The sequence below is a fragment of the Bidens hawaiensis genome, unplaced genomic scaffold (assembly GCF_021521415.1).
Source record: "Bidens hawaiensis isolate Kalapana, Puna unplaced genomic scaffold, B.hawaiensis_p1.1 tig00029644_1, whole genome shotgun sequence".
In the NCBI taxonomy this organism is placed as follows: domain Eukaryota; kingdom Viridiplantae; phylum Streptophyta; class Magnoliopsida; order Asterales; family Asteraceae; genus Bidens; species Bidens hawaiensis.
Window position 1 is genome coordinate 160,330 of NW_027494915.1, and position 22,389 is coordinate 182,718.

The following is a 22,389-nucleotide window of genomic DNA, read 5'->3' on the forward strand; positions in this document are numbered from 1 at the left end:
ATATATATATATATATATATATATATATATATATATATATATATTTGTAATTTTCTTCTTGTTTTTTTCGATATGTGAAGCTTCGGATTTTGGTGAAGTGGCAAACAAATGGTCGTGGGATGATCAATTGATCATTATTATTTCATAATGAAGATGCCAAAAATCATGTGAAACAAATCTTGGTGTTCTTAGCAACAAAGTATATCATTTAATATTTAAATATGTTATAGAATATACAAACCCAAGCTTTGCCACATCGCACAGTTTTGTTAACTTGTTCATCATGATTCGGATGTAGCAAATTTTACATTTTGTGTGTTTGTTTTATTTTTATAAAGAGGAAAGTAGTTAGAGAGACTGTAGAAGGTAACAAAATATATATATAGACATTAATTTTTTATAAAAATTATATATAGGGTTGGTATCATTTAAGAACTCTAAAAAAGTTAAGAATTCTTGGGAACCCTTAACAACAAAACAATTTTTAAAATTTTTTTATATATTAACATTATTTAATAGTAGCTTTATCATATTTTATATAAATTTTTTTGATTATATATATTAATCACAAGTTTACGTATATATAAAATTTATATACTAACAAATTTACATAAGTGTCAAACAAAACATAGATGTGCATAAAAACTATTTTTCAAAATTGTAATTGTAGATATAGATATAAACAATGATAAAACTAATCTCAAAGAACATTAAAATAAAATTTTTTTATAAAAAACGTTAGTTTTCAAGAGACCCTTCAAGTTCTTAAATAATTTTACAGTTCTGTAATGATACTCATCCTATATATATGCATTTATATATATATATATATATATACTATATATAATATATCAATGATGGGCAAATTAAGACCTTTGTTTAATTAATTTTCAATATTTAATGTATGAGGTAATCTACATATATAGACTCGCGAGAATCTCTGAGTGTTCAGGCATTCAATCACTATTAGATTGAGATGGATAATTTATAGAAAAAAACGTGAAAAAATTATTCTTTTTTTTAACCCCTCGTCAAAAGTACAATATACTATCTCCCAACTTCTTTCGGGAAAGGGTACTGATTATATCAAATAGGAAAAAGTTTGTAATAGATAACAATTGATCTATTTTTACTTTGAAGGGCAAGAAAAAAGAAACGTGCCCTCTTATTTTATTACTAGATGTTCCTAGGTACAACATTGATTAGGGACACAAATGTCATTGTACATCAAATCTCACGTGTCTTCAAATAATTACAAGATTCATCCCTTAAAATTACACAATTGGTCCTTGGTCTTTTACATATATATTATTTTATTTTCATTTTTAACCCAACTACCCGACGGTTTTTAAATGGTCATAACTTTTTCGTACGTTAATATTTTTTAAAATAAATGGCATCATAAAAACGAGCATTTTATTATATTTAATTTGAGTATCATATTGCTATAGTTTTCGAAGTAAAAAAAAATTATGCGAAAGTTTGTGCGGTTTGCTTTTGATGGTTTTTTAATTAAACAATGAGTCAACTTTACACGTTTTTTTGTCGTCGAAAACCGAAACTAAACTGTTTCTAAATAAAACCTAACTAAACCGAACCATTACCAACAATTAGGTTCTGATTTAGTTTGTACTTCGCTAAAAAAATTGAGTTTAAAATTTAAAACAAGAATTATTAATCTGCATATACATTCACTTCAAACCAATCATCAACTAATACATTATTAAAAAAATCATACTATGAGCAAAGACAACTTTGGTCATATAAATAATAAACCTTATTAGAATAAATAGAAGGCGAAATAATAACAAGAACAAAAAATATAAAAAAAAACCACTGGAAATTTGACTAAATTAAAGTTGTAATAGACGAGTTTGCTCGTATTAAATAAAACTATGGTTAACTATATTTTAACTATGTCTAATATATATTATATCTAATACTAAATAAGTAAATAATTAACATTTCAATATGTACGGCCAGCTCCGGTTTCAATCGTGAAACCAAACTGGTGAATGATCTCACAGTTTTAAACGAATAATAAACACCAAAAAATTTGTTACATGATTATCAAAGTATGTGTTTCCAGTTTTCCGCTGCATCGTGCGGTCACCTTTCTAGTATCGTCTTAAATGTAGAAAAGCCATGTCAAAATAAATGTCGACTATCATACTATATGATATACCGCTAGAGGATTGTTAAAGTAACAAGAAATAAGTATCGTGTTGTAAGTTTTCGGCGCCGCCGCATCGCGCGGGTTTTCTAATGTTATATAGAAAAGATAAGAAGGATACGTAGATTGAATGTCAACGCTAACACTCGCCGTGTAAACTCCGAAACAACAGTGCCGGCGACGATATCTTCTATCAATCCGCCACTAATTGTCTACATTATTATCCCCAATTTCAAACCCTAACATCTGAATCAATCATTTCTTCTTCAATTCCTCAATCCACTTCACCAACCAATGATGTCATACGATGATCAGTTCGCTGAGATTCCGACCTCCGATGATCCTCTTACACATTCACCATCCTTCCAAAACCCTAACTCCTTCAACTCGTTCATTGACCCACCGTCGTACGCCGAAGCAGTGTTCAGATCATTCGACAGCACTCAAACCAACCAACACCATGATCATGATGATGATGTTTCCACGTCAGCACCTTCCGCCAGTCACACTTTTTTAGAAATCTCAGTTAACGATCCACGAAAGAAACACGATTTAGCCGACTCGGTCGGTTCGGGTGGGAAGAATTACTTGACGTATTTGATAACTACATTTACGAACCTTCCCGAGTTTAACGGGACGGAGTTTAGCGTTCGGAGACGGTTTAAGGAGGTTGTGATGTTGTCGGACCGGTTATCGGAGTCGTACCGAGGGTTTTTTATCCCGACGAGGCCGGATAAAGGTGTGGTGGAGAGCCAGGTGATGCAGAAGTATGAGTTTGTTGAGCAGAGACGGGTGGCGTTGGAGAAGTATTTTAGGAAGCTGGCTGCGCATCCGGTTATCAGGCGTAGTGAGGATTTGAGGGTGTTTTTGCAGGTGCAGGGGGATCTGCCGTTGATGAAGACGGAGAATGTGGATGCGGTGGTGAATCGGGGGACAGGGGGGGGGGATTTGGTTAGGAGGTTTAAGGAGTTGAGGCAGTCGGTTACGTATGGTTGGGGCGGGACGAAGCCGCCTTTGGTGGAAGAGGATAAGGATTTTTTGGAGAGGAGGATGAAGTTGCAGGATTTCGAGGCGCAGTTGAGTAATGTGTCTCTGCAGGTTAGTTGTTTGTGTATTGTGTTTGCATTTTTACTGGTTTACAGTTAATTTAATCGATTGTTTGCTTAGAATCTAGAGTTTTATTTTTTTACATCATGCCATTGATGCGTATTAAGTACTTAAGTAGTAGTTTAGGGGGTGGGTGGGATTTGGTGACCGGGAAGTTCGGAAATATATGCATATTAACAGTTTAGATAGGAATTGAAAATTATGAGTACACGTTGCAAGCTATTATGGTGGTTTAGTTCTTATTGAGGTGAGGGCTACCATGGATGATGGATGCAGTTTGATCCTTATTGAGGTTTTGTTTATCTTCAACTGTAAATGTTATTTTCAGGATTGAAAACTATGCCATCATTAGCAAAACTGTTATGTTAATAAGGCTTAATTGTAGAACATTGAGAAGGGTAAATGATCAACGTCGAGGTTCCAATTAAGGATATAGAGAATTATGTTTTATTACCTTAGTTAGCTGGGAAAATAGGGTGCCGAACCCGATGAGTTACTGGTTAGTGGTAAGTTCCAGTTGATTGACAGACATAATTTAAAATTGATTTGTTGATTGGATTGTTGAAATTAAAAATTTGTATAAACAAGGAACAAATTAACTGATTAAGAGTTAAAAAAGTGAAAGTGATCACACCAAGTTACAGGTTCAATACATTTAATGCTAACAATCTGATTCATATGATATACTACATAGACATAGCTTAGATAATCACATTCATAAATTGGATAATCTGTATACTCTTCAACCAAACAATAACTCTTCTAACGATTCTAGACCGAATACTTTGTATTATTAGAAGGGGTTTCTACCAATTATCAATCAATTATTGACGCCCACAATTATGTCACTTTGTTCTCTAATGAGATCACCAAATACCACAATGTGTTTTAAGATAACAAATTGTTCAATAATTAAACATGATAACTGATGCAGTTTCGACTAGCAATCAAATGGCTCAAGAACACAATGATTTCATTCAAACGATTCAAACCGAATGATTCGGTGAACAAGCTTAAAAGCTTACAAATTCTTTATTCAAAATAATCAACTAACTAAACTAAAGACCTAACAACCATATTTATAAATAAAAATAAGCAGCTGGGCTGGGCCAACTTAATGGACCGGATGCTCCTGCATCATACTCCCGCTCTTGAAAAAAACTCGTCCTCGAGTTTTGTCTTCGGGCAAAGCCACCTGGATCAAATGGAAAATCAACCCGATATCGATTTATTATTATCATCACGAATCGCATAACTAGTACAACTTCACGGGTTGTCTCGCTCCATTGTAAATTTGTACCACGTACTATTTCCTGCTTCATGGTTTTCATGTATGCATTATTAGAAAATAATACTTCAACCTTTCCAAGTGTAATGTCTTTAGGCATGGCATCTATGCAAGCATGAATTTTAGGCAAGTCATCAATAGGTTTGGAAACAATATTATTGTCACCAATTTGAATAGCTAATTCCTTATTAAATTCCGAAAGTTTTGGTTGAAAAGTCAAAACATTATCTTCAAATTGAAATTTGAAATCCATTAACTCCATAACTTGCGAGACACCTTTTAATTCTTCCGAGATTGTTGGCATTATTGTTAGTGACTCCAAAGTTGGTTCATCCCCTCCGGCCAATGATCTGTCACATTTAGTCACCGTCTCGCCATCCAAAACTAACGTAAGACCTTCATTAAAATTTGAAAAAACTGTTATATATTTATGCGCATCAGTCCTTGTATCACAGTCGTTTACTTCTTTATCTTTCTTTGGCTCGGTCTCTTGGACAGTAATCCCGTTAAGAACGTTTTGCACAAACGAATATTCTTCTTCATCGAAATCAACTTCGTCTTCATCAAACGCGGGGTTGTCTTCAGACACACTTTCTGGATAAATTGGTTCAAAGAACCGAGGTGGGTGACTGCCAAACGGATGCTGCTCTCCGTCTTCACCCTCGTCCTAGACGACGGTTCTCGACTCGGTTTCCGCTTTGCACATCTCCCTTTTCAACTTGAGATCTCGAATCCTCTGTCGGAGCTGCTTGATCTCTTGTTGTATTTCAAGATCTCGGACTCGTTTCCGGAGCCGTTTGATCATCTTACGATCCCATGGGTCATAATAGACTCCGTCTCTGCCTCGATCGGCGACTCTGCGAGTAGGATGCCGATCTTCACCACGAGCACGTGAACCACCAATGTTCTTGTCGATGCCTCGGTCGGCGACTCTTCGAACAAGAAAACACTCACCTTCACGTAGAGCCATTTGAACAACCAAAGCTCTGATACCAACTGATGCAGTTTCGGAAGCGATCAATGGCTCGAGAGACTCATGATTAATCAAAAGACGATAACCAGAACCAAAGGTTCCAAGAACAATGTTCTTATCAATAAAACTTAATCAAAAAACAAATGAAAACGTTTACAATCAACCCTATTTATACTAGACAGGAAAAGATAAACATGGAAACTAGATAAACATAAAATAATAAAAGATAATAAAAATCAGAATTTAAATTAGGAGATGCTCCTGCATCACTATGGCTAAAACTATGTGAGCTATATAGGGACCATATTAAAGTCTGGTATGTTTTCTTTTAACCGATACATGACTTAATTCCATGATCTTGTTCAAATGCAGGCTGAGTCTCTTGTTAAAGCTCAACAAGACATAGGTGAAACCATGGGACAATTAGGTTTAGTATTTGTGAAATTGACCAAATTTGAAACTGAAGAAGCTGTGTTCATCTCTCAGAAAACAAGAGCCAAAGATATGAAAAACATTGCCACTTCTTCTGTTAAAGCAAGCAGATTGTATCGGGAACTGAATTCCCAAACCATTAAACATCTGGTAACTTCTAGATACCTTAGTATTACAGTTACATAAGTTCATTTCAGTAAGAGCAGCATATTGTTTTAATGATCACAGGACAAGCTTCATGACTATCTAGGGGTGATGTTAGATGTGAATAATGCATATTCAGATCGATCAAACGCTTTGTTGACGCTACAAGCCGTTGTAACAGAGATTTCAATTCTAAATTCAAGAATTGAAAAACTTGAAGCAGCTGCATTCAAGGTATTTGGTGCTGACAGGTCTAGAATTCAGAAAATAGACGAGTTGAAAGAAACATTAAGAGTTGCAGAAGATGCCAAAAACCACGCAGTCAAAGAATATAAACGTATAAAGGTAAAACAGTGTTTAGAGATCTTGATTATTGGTGTTTAAATGATAACAATAGTAACAATAATATGCTAAAATGCAGGATACTAACAAGACGGAATTTGAGAGGCTTGATGAAGAGAAGCGTGAAGATTTCTTTGGGATGTTGAAAGGATTTGTTGTTAATCAGGTACGATATTCTTATATCTTATGTTTAATCCTTGCTACATATCTTTAATCATGCTTTTTGATTAGAAATATTTGAATGAAGCATACTGCGGTTTGTTTGTGTAACAGGCAGGATATGCAGAAAAGATGGCAAGTGTATGGGAAACATTTGCAAAGGAAACAAGTGGATATGCACAAAATAGTAGCTGAAAGCTAGCAATGTTTTATGTTTTTGTTAATGATATTGTAAGTGCATATTAATTTCCACTACCTAAATTTTGTGCAGTACCCAACCCAATATTGTTTCTAAAGTGTTCAAAATGCCTAGTCTTTATATTTTACACTTTTTAAACAATGTCACAATTTTAATTTCTTTTAAGTAATACATTACTTGCAATTGTAAGCGACTTGTTGCCGTTTCATTCGAACCAAATTCTGATTGAATTTATCAACTGAATTGGACTTGAATTGACCCGCACACAAAATCAACAGTTAACTGAATTAATCGAACCGTATTTGAAACAACAAAAATAACAAAACCAATCTGTTATAAAACTAAAAAGAAAACTAAAATGTTGGTTACAGGTTCAGTTTTAACTCGTAACCAAACCAAACAATGCTAACCCAAAACTTTCTACTTTTAGAAACTGAATAAAACTGATGAACTTGTATTTACAACATCACGCTAAAAACCTCAAGAATGAACTGATGGTCCATAAACTACTCACCTAACTTCATTCCCTAGTCGAAGGGCCGCCACCTTCATCGCCAGAGCTTGTGGCGGTTTCTGGCCTAATTTGCTCAAGCTGCTGAAGAACTAGTTGCGCCTCAGGCCGAGCTGACGGAGTTGGATCAACACAATGCAAAGCAAGTTTCAAAGTATTCAACAATTCATCACCAATTGCAGTAGCATCCTTCATCAACTCCAAATCAAAAACCTCATTAGTCCACTCTTCTTTAACAATAGAAGCTACCCACTGAGGCAAATCAACACCATCAGCCACCTCTTCCGGCGACTTTCCGGTTAGGAGTTCCAACATAATAACACCAAGACTGTACATATCAGTCTTGGTGTTGGCTTTCTTCAGCTTGGAAAGCTCAGGTGCCCGGTACCCGAGTGCCCCTGCAGTTGCAACCACATTCAAATTCGCAGCAGTCGTCATTAACCGTGACAAACCATAGTCCCCGATCTTAGGGCTGAGATAATCATCAAGAACATTGTTTGATGTTAAGTTTCCATGGACTATGTTTTGTTGCGTGTGGAGGTTAACTAAACCTCTTGCCATTCCTTTCATTATTCTCATCCTAGTCGACCAATTAATCGGTGTATTCGGTCCTCGAGCTAACATCAAAACACAATAAAAGATTAGATTCATGAATGCTAGAAAATAAAATAAATAACAAAAACCAAGAATATAATCAAATGTCATGTAATTAATGATGGTATTAGATCTTATTCGTCTATATATGTGTTTTGCTTAACATAATAACCCATTACATTATTACAAGTAAACTCACAGACCCTATTAATACCTTGCTAAGGTGGCAATATCCGACATGACACGGAAATAATCAGTTTAGGTTGGCATATCTAACCCATTTAAAAAACAGGTCATGCTCAGGTTGCCTGTTTAACACATTCAGCTAAACGGGTTGACCCACTACCCCGTTTATGACTCTTATCAACCCAACTTTTACAACTCAAATAACACGTATTTATCACCCGCCAACCCGTTTGACACAACTAGATAATTGGCTAAACAGGTCGTGTTCGGGTTGCCTGCTTAACCCATATAGTTAAACAGGTTGACCCACTAACCCGTATATGACCAATTCAACCGATTTTTTACATCTAACCAACTCGATTAACGTGAATACAACTTGGTTATCACCTGCAAACCCATTTAACAAGTTAAGATAAATGGTTAAACAGGTCGTGTTCGTATTACACGAATTTAAGTGTGCAAGTTAGGGTTGATGTTTTTAACAGAAATAAAAATATGGGTCATGCTAGGGTAAAGGCAGTCTTCAAGCGGGTTAACGGTAGAAAACCAGTCAAATATGGATTTGAACATATACCCCTGCATGTGTGTGTATGTATATGCATATGTATATGTGTGAAGAAAGTACCATGAAGGAAAGAAGCAAGGCTTCCTTTAGGCATATAATCAAAAACAAGAAGTTTCTCCCCTTTCGGACCCAAATAATAAGACCTCATTGCCAACAAATTCGGATGCCTAATTCTCCCAAGTGAACTAACTTCATTTTTAAACTCCTTTTGGTTCTTTGTAATTCTTTCTCTCAATCTCTTCACAGCCACTTGAATCCCTTCGACTAATCTAGCCCTATAAACGGTCCCATAAGTACTCTTCCCCATTATCTCCGCTGTTGCACACAACAAATCATCCGCCGTAAACTGCACCCCACCTTTAAAGTGCACCAGCTTCCCTCCACCCTCCCCTGCCCCTTCCGCAGCCATTTCCTCCGTCGGAGTTTCCTTCGTGGGCCCCACTTGTTCTCTGTCCTTTTCTTTCACTTTATCTTCTTTCTTTAACAAGCAACATAAAACTATACAGCATAATAATAGAAAGCCTGCTATTAAAGCTCCACCTACAAGGAGCAAGACTTCTTTAAACTTTCTTTTCCGGTGGCGGTTCTCCGGCAGAGACGTGCCGACGCACTTGGCGGACGGGCTGTACCCACAAAGATCACGATTACCTGAGAAAACACTCGGGTCGAATTTTCTAAGTTGACCCGGGACTTGACCGGATAGATTGTTGTAGGATACATTCAATGATGCAAGATTTAGTTGACCCCCCAAGAAACCTGGGATTTGACCAGTGAGATTATTATGAGCTAAATTTAATTAAGTGAGTGACTTCAAATCTTTAAAGCTGTTTGGTATGCTGCCATTAATGGAATTATAAGAAAGATCCAAGCCTTTAAGGTTAACAAGATTCCCTATTTCAACTGGGATTTCAGCATCAAACTGGTTATGACTGAATGAAATCAGTTCAAGATCAGTCAACTTGGTCAAAGAAACTGGAATCCTTCCAGTGAAGAAATTATGGTCAAAAGTCAAACCTTTGACCAAGGGTTTAGTACCATTCACCCCACCACCCCAAGAATCAGGTATAACCCCTGAAAAATTATTGTACTGGAGAGATAAAAACACGAGTGAATTGGACTGAGTGAGTGACACAGGAATGGAGTTTGACAATGAATTCAAGCTCAGATTGATATTAGAAAGCAAAGTACAATTCCCAAGGGAATCAGGGATTCCACCCACCAATGAATTGTTACTAAAGTCAAGATCTTGAAGCAGTTTACATGAACCCAATGTGGCAGGAATCAAACCTGTGAACTTATTATTATACAACTGCAGCCCTCTAAGATTTGGCAAGAACCCTAACTCCTTTGGAATTGAACCACCAATTCCATTATCATGAAGACTAAGCTTTCTTAGAGCTTGAAACTGACCAATTTTTGAAGTGATTTGACCACCTAAACCTCTCCATGGAAGCTGTATCACAATAACCTGACCTTGAGCACACTTGATGCCTTCCCAACCACCAGAACAAGCTCCATAACCACTGTCATTCCAGCTTTTCAAGAAACCATTTGGGTCAGTTAACCCTAGTTTGAAAGATCGGAGGGCTTTAAAATCTGATTGTGTTACTATAATCCCATCCCAAGATTGGCTTGATACAACAAAGGGTAAGCAGAAAAATAGTAGGTGTTTTAGTAAGGTGTAACAGTGTGTGTTTTTCTTGCATTTTTGGTGTAAAGATTGGATTTTTAGTGATGGGTGTAGCATGAAGGTGAAAAAGTTTGTGTTTTTCTTGCATTTTTGGTGTAAAGATTGGATTTTTTGAGATGGATATGTGTTAAAACATGTGGAAATTAGTAGGCGTAGAATAAAGGTGAAAAAGTTTGTGTTTTTAATGCATTCTTGAATCTTTTTCTTCCACTTTTGGTGTAAAGATTGGATTTTTTGTGTGTTTTTCTTGCATTCTTGAATCTTTTTGTTGAAACCAGTGAGGGGTTGGTGTAAAGATTGGATTTTTTGAAATGGGTATGTGATGAAACAGAGTAGGTGTAGAGTGAAGGTGAAGCAGTGTGTGTGAAAATGGAGGGTTTTGGGAGAAGAGTATTTTTGGAAAGTGAAAATGTAGGCCATTGATGAAGGAAGGAGGAAAAAGAAGAAGAAGAAGAAGAAGAATGGAGTGAAAGATGAATAGTGAGAGAGTAGTGGGATGGATGTGATGGGTGATGAAAGTTGCTGATGTCTGCACGTGATGGGCACGCTACCGGACTCAGATATCAACGCAGGTATCTTCTTGTTTAACAAACAAGGGAAATATATATATATATATATATACACAAATACTGCCTACTCCAACTCATTTTTGTACTGACCGTATAAAGTCTAAAGAGGCACACAAGGTATAAGAAACAACTAGTATTTTATATAAATCTTATCATTAACAATATAAAATTGTACGTGTCTGCCAAGACTGTTAATAACATAGGAGTATTTAGTTATTAGTTTTTAACAAATTAATTTTTTATTTATTTTGATTTCTTTCATTAAATAGAAACATAGATATTACATCAACATAGCAGGTAGGCGGGCAACAAGCTGCGCCGCCACCCCTTTTTGAATTGCAGACCCTAACCTGCTAAAGACATACCCCCGTCCCTTTTGAGTCGACACATTGCTATGCACAACCCGTTGGTTCTCTTCGCAGGTTAGGAAACAGATAGCTTCCGCTGCTAAGGAGCCAAAGGTATCAAAAGCCAGAGGGACAAAAACATGTTGGTTCTCTTCGCAGGCTTTAGCATGTTTCTCCACCTTATTCGTTTCAGCCCTTTTCATTGCTTGCCCAGCTACAAACCCATTATCCCTCAAACCAGCTAAGGGAGATACCCCAGTGAGGTCAACACAAGTGTGTTTTCCCTCGGCCCAACCAAAGACGAGCAAATCTGCCGGTCGTAGAGTGGATCTCTCTTCCGTGGGGTCTGTAAGGAAGTTTACGGGGGCTTCCTTTTTAGCTGATATCCTAGCTCGCCTTAAGATGTCCTAAAGAACGTCCCGCACCCAATCATGTCGGTATTTGAACCCAGGCATCTCCTTGCAATGTACCGCATGCTCTCCGAATTTATCCAGACAAGCCTTACGGCAGATCGGACATGTTTCGTCTTCTGGGTACATTGGGACCATCAAACGGTACTTAAGAATGACCCTATACTCGACCGCAGACATGCTTTGGCCCAAGCCATCAATCGGGATAACGGTCAGAAAATCTTGGGCATGAGGACCTTGTAAGCATTCAATAACCGCCTTCTGTCGGGGGGATAATCCAAAAACTTCTCCCAGGCTCTGAGCGATTTTGCCAAAAAGGGCATTCGCCAAAGTTTTTTGAGGCTTTGGTGGGGCGGTGTCCTTATTAGAGAAACCGCCAATGTCAAAGTCTAGGAGAGCGCCATTTAGGCGTTCCAGGGCCTGCACGTAGTCTGAGTCCAGGTCGACAACTCCGCTATTCCTTAAGATGTGATTCTGTAGCTTCCAAGACTGAGTCCTCGACGCTACAAAAGCGTAAACCCCAACATCATGAGCCGAAAGAAGGCCTAAACCCCCCAAGCACATCGGTAAAGATGCAAGTCGCCACTGAAGATCACCAAAGAACGGGCCTCCACATACAACTATGTCTTCGATGGCTTCTCGAAGCCCCTTATCAAAACAGGATACCGCATCATCCATCATATGGGGGTGACATGTTCGTAACCCAAAAAGCAACTTAGCAACCCCCATGCAAGAACTAAGCAGGAGGAGTTCGATCTGGGAATCCCTAAGGCAAGGTAAGAGTTTCATAAGATCAACCGCACGAGATGCTCTCCGCCTCGCCAACTCCTTAATAAAGTAGGGATCTCGACTAACAGCCCTTCCAAGGAGCTTTACCCCTCTCTCTGGTCTACCAATCCCACTAGGGAAAAGCCCATCTTTGACTTTCACCCCATTACATGCTGGCCAAAAAACCTCGGTTTTCTTAATATTAAGTTGCAGCCCCAATGATGGCCCTTCCGAGCTGATAATGTCTAGGGCTTTAGCGACTTCGTTGGCACCACTAATAATAGTCCCATCATCCAAGTACCAAGCATGAAATGGGAGGTTACAGTCATTTTATACCCGGAGAACAAGAGGGTGTAATGCTAAGGCAAAGAGGAGGGGCCCAAGGGGGTCTCCCTGCTGAACCCCAGTAGTAGCCCCTATACAGTCATCACCAACGTACAACCTAGCCTGCTGGGTATAAAGGAACTGGACCCATAGATAGATAGACGGGAAATGATGATGAACCTCCCGGAGAAGGGCTGTGCGATCGACCATATTGAAGGTGTTGGAGAAGTCCAAGGTAAGCATAGCTAAAGAACCGTCCGTATGAAAGGAGTTAAGAAACCGGTTTGCGCTGTGAAGCACCGCCTCTGCCCCATTAGGGGTCCCTATCCCAAACTGAAAGTCCCCTAAATACTGAGTCATTTCCTTCCCAACCATCTTCATAGCCACTTTAGAAACCAACCTACGCCAGATAGCCCCCACAGCAATGGGCCGAATTCCATTATCCGGCTTTAATAAAGGGGTAAGGGGGGCCGAAGCAATAAACTCAGCGAGCACCTTGGGGCACAGACCCCCTAGCCATAAGTTGACGACTTCAGTGATGGCCGAGAGCAGACCCATGGAAGTCACTGATCCCTCACCACTAAGAGCGTCCAACAAGTGTTGCGCCCGCATCCCGTCTCTCCCGCATGAGGTCCCTTTAGGAAATGATCGAATACATCGAAGCACACAGTCCCCATCCATAGAGAGAGTAGGCAGGGCGACAGAGCTAGAAGGCAAGGACGGAGGCGGCACCACTGGGTGTTTATCAATGAGGGCTTTCATGGTTGAATCTCCGAGAGGGGCAACCCCACTTGAGCATAATACCTTGATTGCAGCTGTGAAATGACCATCCCTGACTTTCCTGAGACATTATTTAATATTGAGGCTGTTTTCAGAACCCTCCTCCCCTCCCACCTCTCTTTTAGAAAAAGTGCTTCCCCCCACGTTATCAAAGAGAGAAAGAACCAAGTCAGCAAAACCAGATCCATCTTTCCACACCGCAAGTGCTTGCTGAATGCTACTACATTGCAAAGACTTTCGATTCCCTGACCTGCGTTCCTGCCTAGTGGAAGGTTTCACCACCCTTAAAGTACAACGCGGCAACAATAGTAATTTGACCCAATTCTCAATCGAGCCTGGTGAATCCACTACCTTGCGCAAAGCGCATGCCAAAGTCTGAGCAAACACCAATGACAACTTGGGGGGATGCTCTTAACCGTTTGAATGGGAAGAGAGAAAACCCGTTCCAAAAGGGATACATCCCCAGCCACTTCTACAGATGGACCTGGGTCCCTATCCACAGACACACGATTAGGTTTCTGGATCCCAACGATGAAATTATTAATACAATCTATGATATGGATGTCAACTTTGTTGTGTTGGATTGACATGTTAAAAAATTTCGAACTGTTAAGCTGGCTAGGCGAACTTTAGTATGACTCGTATATTTATCGTTGTAAAAAATACCTATCCTGATTCAAACAAGCATTAAATTATGTCATATTTAATAAGTTGACGTGTAATTTGGTGAGTAAATAATAGCTTAAAAAATCATTAACTAGAGGTCAAATGATCATTTGGTATAACTTATTATTTTGTGTCTATTAAAGTATTCTCTCTATTTAAAATTAGCAGACATGAGTTTATATATTTCACTCAATGTTCAAGATAAAAGGCTGGTTAAAAGTTTAAAACATGTAGATTAATTTCACGTTTGACAGGGACATTAAAAATAAGTACACAAAATGGTAAAAGAAGTCTTTTATGTTTGCACGATTTTTCAATAGACGTCATTTGGCAAACTTAATGACTGAAAACATCTTTTATATTTGAAAACTCTATCACGTTTTGTCCTTTAACCCTAACCCAATTAACTTTTTCCGTTAAATTTGGTCATGTGCATCCCACATGAGGGTAATTTTGTAAATTTATAAATATATATAAATAATAATGTTTTCGTTTTTTAAATAGCCACCTTCAAAATCGAAATTGAAACCTTTTTTAAACCTTTAAAATTTCAACGGGTAATGCTCGGGCTAACAAGGGAGAAAAGGAGGAGGGTACCAAGTACCAAGTGGCTTTGGTCGGTGTGGGCGGCGGTGGCGTCATGGAGGCGTGAATGGCTTGTAAACACAACACATAAGGGGGCGCGAATGGCTGGGCGTGAGCACAATAGCGCTAAAAGGGGCAAAGAGGGGAGGCACAATGAGGGTGCCTTGAGTTCTTGACTATTAAACCACTACACTAGGTCTAAGATGTTTAATAAACTATTTATATCAATCAATTACTTCTTTATACTTTTAAAAAAGCTATTTCAGTTACACTTAAAATAGGGGAAAAAACAAAAGTATAATATTAAACATAAAGAGTATCACTATACTCCATAAAAGATAACACATACCAAATAAATAAATACCTATTAGTGTTTAGACAATAACTGTTTTGTATTTCACAGTGTTACTTTAAAATTAAATTATTTTAAACGTTAGCTAATTATAATATTTTTAGTTTACTTTTGAAAAGTAATATTTGTCGCTGACAGTTGAATATGTGACGCAAGATGGAATCAGGTCGTTCGTTGGATAAATTTAAATATTGTTGATGCCAATTTCAGTTATCCACTCATTTGCATAAGTATGTTTAGTTGACTATTGTTGGTTATGATTAACATCACTTTAAGATTTGGTCTTATGTATTTTCATAATTTTGAAGGACTAACTCCAATTTAAGGTACACATAATTCTTTATGAAACTAATAATTTATTGTTGCTTCATCATTATTTATTTAAGTCCTTTTCACGGTGATGTTACTCATGTTTAAGTTGTTACCAAGTTATACACACATGGTGTTAAAGTGTACCGATTAGCACAGAAGGATTCGTTTTAAAAACGGGTTCTTATGGTAACAAACAGAAAAATATGTGATGTTTTTTTTTTCAAATGAGTGATCTTAAAATAGTTGGTAAACCGATTTGAAAAACATCAACATTGCAATTTTACTACGTATAATAATTTAAAAATTAAAACCGTACCAAATAGAGTAGCATATATATATATATATGTATATATATATATATGTATATATATATATAGAAAAGGGTGAGTACCAAACAGAAAATGGTTCAAATAAGAATAAGAAGTTTCTTAAAAATGGTAAGAACCAACAAATTTTTGACTTTTGGCATTACAAATTATGGTGAAAGAACAATTCTAGGAAACTATGTCGGTTATAATAATTAAAGAGTAATTCTAGGAAACTATGTCGGTTATTGGTAATTTTAAATTTCAATAATTGATTAACATGATCCAATGGCTTAGATTTATTCTTACTCTTCCTAGAAAACTATTTCTTTTTATTATAACCCACCCCCTATATATATATATATATATATATATATATATATATATATATATATATACTTTTATAATATTGCAACGTGAATAATGTAATATTCTCCTTATTCAATCTTGTAAGAATAAATATATGGATATATATACATATATATATATATATATATATTTATGTATGGCCTACATGATCATTTATATTATAATAAGATCAAAGTTAATTAATTATACCTTATTATTATATTAGCTAGATAATTGTTAATGGACCAAATTACCATTTCTTGCTAATCAAGGGTTTCCCCTTGGGTGTATATAAATATATGGAGAGACTAATTAACATCATTGAACATAACCTAAACCTCACAAATAAATTCGTGACTCTTTCTCCCTCTATATTATTCGGTTTCTCAAGAACCTTAATCCCCATCACTAATATACATCCTAAAGGGGAACCCGACCAAGTTGACTGTCATGTCGTCTGGATCGTTCTCATCAGTCGTGGCCTCTCTCTCTGCTGTGACAGGTATGTTTTAGTTGTAGGTTTATCATAATATTCATGTTTTCTATTATATACATGAAGAACTGATCAACATGTGGTATCAGAGCGATATTGATTAATCAGTTCTTCATGTCTTCCATTAACTCAGGATCTAAACCGGAAGACATGGTACCAATGAATAATCTATAATCATTCGTAAATCTAGATTTGCTAATTGTTGTCTGACAGAACTCCCCCCGATAGACATCTCTCGATTTCGAAATGTATCAAAGCTCCGGGTAGTAAAAAAAATAGGGATCCTATATTTCCAGGGTTGAATTTCATATTCCAATAAACCCCGTAATCGTAAAAAAATGGGTTTTTTTATCTATGGGCCTAGCAAAATAAAAATTGGGATAGGATCCCCCCCTCAAAATCGGACGTGAAAGTTTCCTTTCATTCGGCTAAAGTAGGTCAAATAAAGAAAAAAAGAAAAAGAAAGGAGTTCTCGCTTTCAGATTCTAGAAAACTCCATAAAGATCTACACCTTACTCAAGTTTCTAGTGAAGATCAAGTAAAACTTTATTTTTTCTGTCTTCCTATCTGATAAACCCTAACAATTTTCGGTTATGTTATTAATTCGTTTTATTTTATTATCATTATTAAAAAATCCGAATTTATAAAAACCCTAACAATTTTTCGGTTTTTAAAACTCGTATCTGATATAAACTGATAGTTTTTTCAAAATCTGATAAATTAATGATCTTCGTGTTCATAACAGTTTTTCAAAAATCTGATATAATCTGGTTTAAGATCTGGATTGTTATAATGTTTTACTAAATTTTATTAAGATTTAGACCAAGATATTTCGAATTTTGTCAACTTAATAAAGGAATTACTTTGAAAATAATCAAATCTTGGATAAACAAACAATCCCTAAGAATTCATATCAAATATTATAAACTGTTCATCAACTTATGGGTGTATGTGTTACGGTTAAAACAGTTTTCGAAAACACTAAAACCCGAAAACACATCAAACCAGAAAAGTAATTTCCCGAGACTAAAACTTTTTTCAGTGAACAGTAAACTAAAATTTTGTTTGCTATTAACTGTACCAATGTTTTATAAATACTTAAAATTCATATTGATTACTTTTACAAAACATATAAAAAGCTTAACTTGAATGAATGATGATGTACACTTCTGCCCAAAGGTGTTGTGATACATCTAACATATCATTCAAGTCTAAATACAGGCTGTGTTAGTTTAGCTTAAACATGATTTAAATGTATCACTTCTGCCCAAAGGTGATGCGATACATCTATATCAAAGCAAAACTAACTCGTGCATGATTAAAATGGTTGTTTCACTTATGTCCAAAGATGATGTGTTACAATTGTTTTGCACATATACTTAAGTAAAATTTAATTCTGCCCAAATGTGATTTATCTTTTATTTAAGTAGACTTTTATTAATTACACTAGTCTATTATTTTGATGATAATAATAAATATTTATTATCACAGCTTCATAATTTAAATGGTTCTTATATATACCTGCATTAGTTTAAATTGCCCCTAGTTCACTCTAAGTTTCCTCTAGTTTAGTATCTTAACATTCTCATATAAATTCCAATAATAGTTCCGAATGGTGGAATCACATCATTAACTGGAGATAACTTTGCTGCCTGGAAGGACTCTCTTATGCTTAATCTCGCCTTCCTGGATTTCGACTTTGCTCTAAATGAGGATGAACCTCCGGCACTAACCACTGAAAGCACCCCTGCTCAACACTTATTATTCGAAAAATGGAAGAGATGTAACCGTATGTCTCTAATGCTTATGAAAAACTCCATTAGCATGTCCATAAGAGGATCCATTCCAGACTCTAAAAATGCTAAAACCTATATGGCTTCTGTGGAGGAGCAATTCACAGGATCGTCTAAGGCGCATGCCAGTACTTTGATTCTCAAGTTGGTGACTACTAAGTATGATGGTAGGAGTGGCATTCGTGGGCATATTATGATGATGAACGACATGGCCCATAAGCTGAAGGGATTAGACATGGAGATCAGTGATGGTTTTCTGGTGCACTTCATCATGACCTCTCTTCCAGCTGCCTATGAAACTTTCAAGATCAATTACAACACCCAGAAGGACAAATGGACTATGAGTGAGCTGACTGCTATGTGCGTGCAAGAGGAAGAGCGTATGAAGATGGACAAACATGAAGTTGCTTACCTTGCCACCAGTTCCAAGAAGCAGAAGAACACTAATCCAAGAAAGGAGTTTGCTAAAGTTCAGAAGACTAATACAAGTGCCTCAACCAGTTCTCAGAACTCCACTGGAAAGCCTTTCTGCAAGTTCTGTAAGAAGTACATTCATAAGCAGAAGGACTGTTCAGACTTTAAGGAGTGGCTGGCTAAGAAAGGTAATGATCTCTTTATGATACTTGAGTCCTATAATTTAACTGTTCCTGCTAATACATGGTGGTTTGATTCTGGTTCTATGGTTCATGTGACCAATTCTACTTAGGGATTCCTTTCAATCTGGAAGCTGGAAAGAAACCAAAGAACACTAAGACTGGGAAATGATAAAGAGCTTGAAGTCAAGGCTATGGGAACTTTACAATTAATAATGAAAACTGGTTTATGTATTAAACTTTATGATACCTTATATATTCCTGAGATTACTCGGAATCTTGTATCAGGTTCAAAGTTAGACATGGACGGTTTTGATGTTTCTCATGGTCGTGGCAAACTTACTATTTCTTTAGATTCTCAAGTGTTTGGTTATAGTTTTTTGGATGGGGGTCTTTATAGATTAGAACTAGATGATAATTTTTCTAAATCTTTGTTGTCATATAATATTAATGAATCACTCACAAAGATTAAAGAGAAACGAGACTTAGAGACTTCTTCTATGTTGTGGCATCAACGTTTAGGCCACATCTCACGAGACCGGTTAGCCCGTCTCGTGAAGAATGAAGTCTTACCACATCTCAATTTCACCGATTTGGAACATGTGTCAAATGCCTTAAAGGCAAAATGACATTAGCAAATAAGAAAGGTGCCACTAGAAGCTCTAATCTATTAGAACTCATTCATACTGATATTAGTGGTCCTTACCACATTGCTGGCATAGCTGGACATACTTCATTTATCACTTTCATTGATGATTATTCCCGATATATGTACCTGTATCTCATTAAAGAAAAATCTGAATCTGTAACAACTTTTAAAGATTATAAAACTGAAGTTGAAAAACAATTTGATCGTCAAATAAAAGTTGTCAGATCAGATAGAGAAGGTGAATATTATGGAAGACATACTGATGTGGGTCAGGCCCCTGGTCCATTTTATGAGTTTTGTAAGGGCCATGGGATCGTGAACCAATATACCATGCCAGGTACTCCTCAGCAAAATGGTGTCGCTGAACGGAGAAATCGAACCCTTATGGATATGGTACGCAGTATGTTAGCCAGCACTAATTTACCTCTATTTCTCTGGACTGAAGCCTTAAAAGCAGCCGTTCATATACTCAATAGAGTTCTTTCTAAGTCTGTCCCTAAAACTCCTTATGAATTTTGGACAGGAAGGAAACCGAGTCTTAATTATATGAAAGTATAGGGCTGTATTGCTGAAGCAAAACTTTATAACCCTTTCCTAAAGAAACTTGACCCTAAAACTGTTACCTGCTTCTTTATCGGGTATCCTGAAAATTCAAAGGGTTACCGTTTCTATTGTCCTTCTCATGTCACTCGTATTTTAGAAACCAAGCATGTCGTGTTCCTGGAGGATTACAAGATCAGTGGGAGCAGTACTAACCCTTATGAAGAATTGCAAGAAATACAAGATGGGGGGAAGACTCGTCGATTATTGTAACTCCGGTTATTCCTCTTGTACCTCATGCAATTGAACCTTCTGCACCACCTTCTACACACTGAGAACCCGTTATAACAGAAAATGAAGGCACATCAAACACTCAAAACCAAGACAATGCTGAACCCGCTAATCAACTCAGAAGGTCATCCAGGTCTAGAAGACCCACTAACTTTGATGATTATGTCACGTACCTGACTGAAGCTGACGCCGGAAAGCATAATGATCCTATCTCTTATAATGAAGCCATGAGCAATGATCAGTCTTCTGAATGGAATAAAGCGATGATTGATGAGCTTCATTCCATGAGGAAAAATGACGTTTGGGATTTGGTAGAATTGCCCAACGGTGTCAAACCCGTAGGATGTAATTGGGTGTTCAAAACAAAACTTGATCCAAATGGGAACGTTGAATGCTATAAAGCGAGATTGGTTGCAAAAGGCTACACTCAGAAAGAGGAAATTGACTATCAAGAGACATTTTCACCTGTCTCTTGAAAAGATTCATTAAGGATCGTTATGGCCCTAGTAGCTCACTTTTACTTAGAGCTGCATCAGATGGACGTGAAAACCGTTATCCTTAACGGCACTTTAGACGAAGAGGTGTACATGAAGCAACCTGAAGGTTTTAAACCTGAAGGTCAAGAACATCTAGTCTGTAAGCTCAAGAAGTCAATATATGGGTTGAAACAAGCATCACGTCAATGGTACCTAAAGTTTGATGAAGTCATGAAGAAACAAGGTTTTGCAAAGAATCAAGTGGATCAATGCACCTACCTCAAAATCAGTGGGAGTAAGTTTACTATACTTGTCCTTTACGTAGATGATATTCTATTGGCAAGTAATAGTTTAGACATGATGCATGAGTCGAAGCGATTACTCTCGCATAACTTCGACATGAAGGATCTCGGAGATGCTTCTTATGTTATTGGCATCGAAATTCACCGAAACAGACACAGAGGGATCTTAGGATTATCTTAAAGGGCCTACATTGACCGTGTCCTTACTCGTTACAAAATGCAACATTGCAACCCAACTGCAGCTCCAATAGTTAAAGGAGACGTTTTCGGGGCATTCCAATGTCCGAAAACAGAGGTTGCAAAGGAACAAATGAGATTGATACCCTATGCATCTGTAGTCGGGAGGCTTATGTATGTACAAGTTTGTACTCGTCCAGATATTGCTTATATTTCTGGAATGTTAGGCCGTTATCAGACTAATCCTGGCCTTGAACACTGGAAAGCAGCTAAGAAGGTGCTTCGATATCTTCAAAGGACGAAAGACTACAAACTGACTTATAGAAGAAGTGATAATTTAGAAGTGGTAGGTTATTCCGATTCTGACTTTGCTAAATGCAAAGTTGACATGAAGTCCACTTTGGGGTATATCTTTATGTTAGCAGGCGGGCCCATCTCATGGAGGAGTCATAAGCAACAGCTAACGACTACTTCCACTATGATGGAGAATATATAGCTGTTTATAATGCTACATGCTGTGGAATGTTACTTAAAAATCTGATCTCTGGACTCAAATTAGTCAATTCCATTTCTAGACCATTGAAGCTTTATTGTGATAATTCAGCTTCCGTTAATTTCTCAAACAGTAACAGTTCGACTGGAGCTGGTTTATATCTTGATACAAAGTATTTGTTCGTGCGTGAACGACTTGAGGAAAATAAACTTTGTATTGAGTATATTAGTACGCATAATATGCTAGCGGATCCGATGACTGAAGGTCTCCCACCTAAAGTTTTTGAAGAACATGGTGCTAATATGGGATTTACTGAAGACCTTATTTAATTGCATATTGTACTTATTTACATTTTATTTAATAAAATTTCCTCAGTTTTGATTTTGTATGTCTCTTAATATGTTCTGCATGCGTAATGACATATAGACAAATTATTATACAAATCAAATAGTT

General features: G+C 37.0%; 3 protein-coding genes, 1 long non-coding RNA gene and 2 pseudogenes across 5 annotated transcripts; 4 read left to right on the top strand and 2 right to left on the bottom strand.

Moving 5' to 3' along the window:
• Positions 1 to 2,428: 2,428 nt before the first annotated feature.
• On the top strand, positions 2,429 to 6,975 carry LOC143579273 (sorting nexin 2B-like). Its single transcript, XM_077062625.1, has 5 exons — positions 2,429 to 3,271; positions 5,914 to 6,123; positions 6,202 to 6,462; positions 6,539 to 6,625; positions 6,733 to 6,975. The coding sequence occupies exons 1-5, from the start codon at positions 2,468 to 2,470 to the stop codon at positions 6,811 to 6,813; spliced, it is 1,443 nt and encodes a 480-aa protein (XP_076918740.1). The 5' UTR covers positions 2,429 to 2,467; the 3' UTR covers positions 6,814 to 6,975.
• Positions 6,976 to 7,337: 362 nt separating this feature from the next.
• LOC143579266 (putative leucine-rich repeat receptor-like protein kinase IMK3) lies at positions 7,338 to 7,889 on the bottom strand. Its single transcript, XM_077062621.1, has one exon. It carries the CDS (start codon positions 7,887 to 7,889, stop codon positions 7,338 to 7,340), a length of 552 nt encoding a protein of 183 aa, XP_076918736.1.
• A 285-nt stretch (positions 7,890 to 8,174) lies between these two features.
• Positions 8,175 to 10,594, bottom strand: LOC143579272 (putative leucine-rich repeat receptor-like protein kinase IMK3; annotated as a pseudogene). Its single transcript, XR_013143430.1, has 2 exons — positions 8,677 to 10,594; positions 8,175 to 8,386 (listed from the first exon to the last, which is right to left on the bottom strand). The product of XR_013143430.1 is annotated as a putative leucine-rich repeat receptor-like protein kinase IMK3 (transcript).
• On the top strand, positions 10,336 to 10,793 carry LOC143579274 (uncharacterized). The gene is made up of 3 exons (XR_013143431.1): positions 10,336 to 10,352; positions 10,425 to 10,499; positions 10,695 to 10,793. It is a non-coding gene; the product is annotated as an uncharacterized LOC143579274 (long non-coding RNA).
• Positions 10,794 to 19,633: 8,840 nt separating this feature from the next.
• Positions 19,634 to 20,964, top strand: LOC143579267 (uncharacterized). Its single transcript, XM_077062622.1, has 2 exons — positions 19,634 to 19,994; positions 20,549 to 20,964. The coding sequence occupies exons 1-2, from the start codon at positions 19,634 to 19,636 to the stop codon at positions 20,962 to 20,964; spliced, it is 777 nt and encodes a 258-aa protein (XP_076918737.1).
• Positions 20,965 to 21,483: 519 nt separating this feature from the next.
• LOC143579268 (secreted RxLR effector protein 161 pseudogene) lies at positions 21,484 to 21,939 on the top strand (annotated as a pseudogene).
• Positions 21,940 to 22,389: the final 450 nt, after the last annotated feature.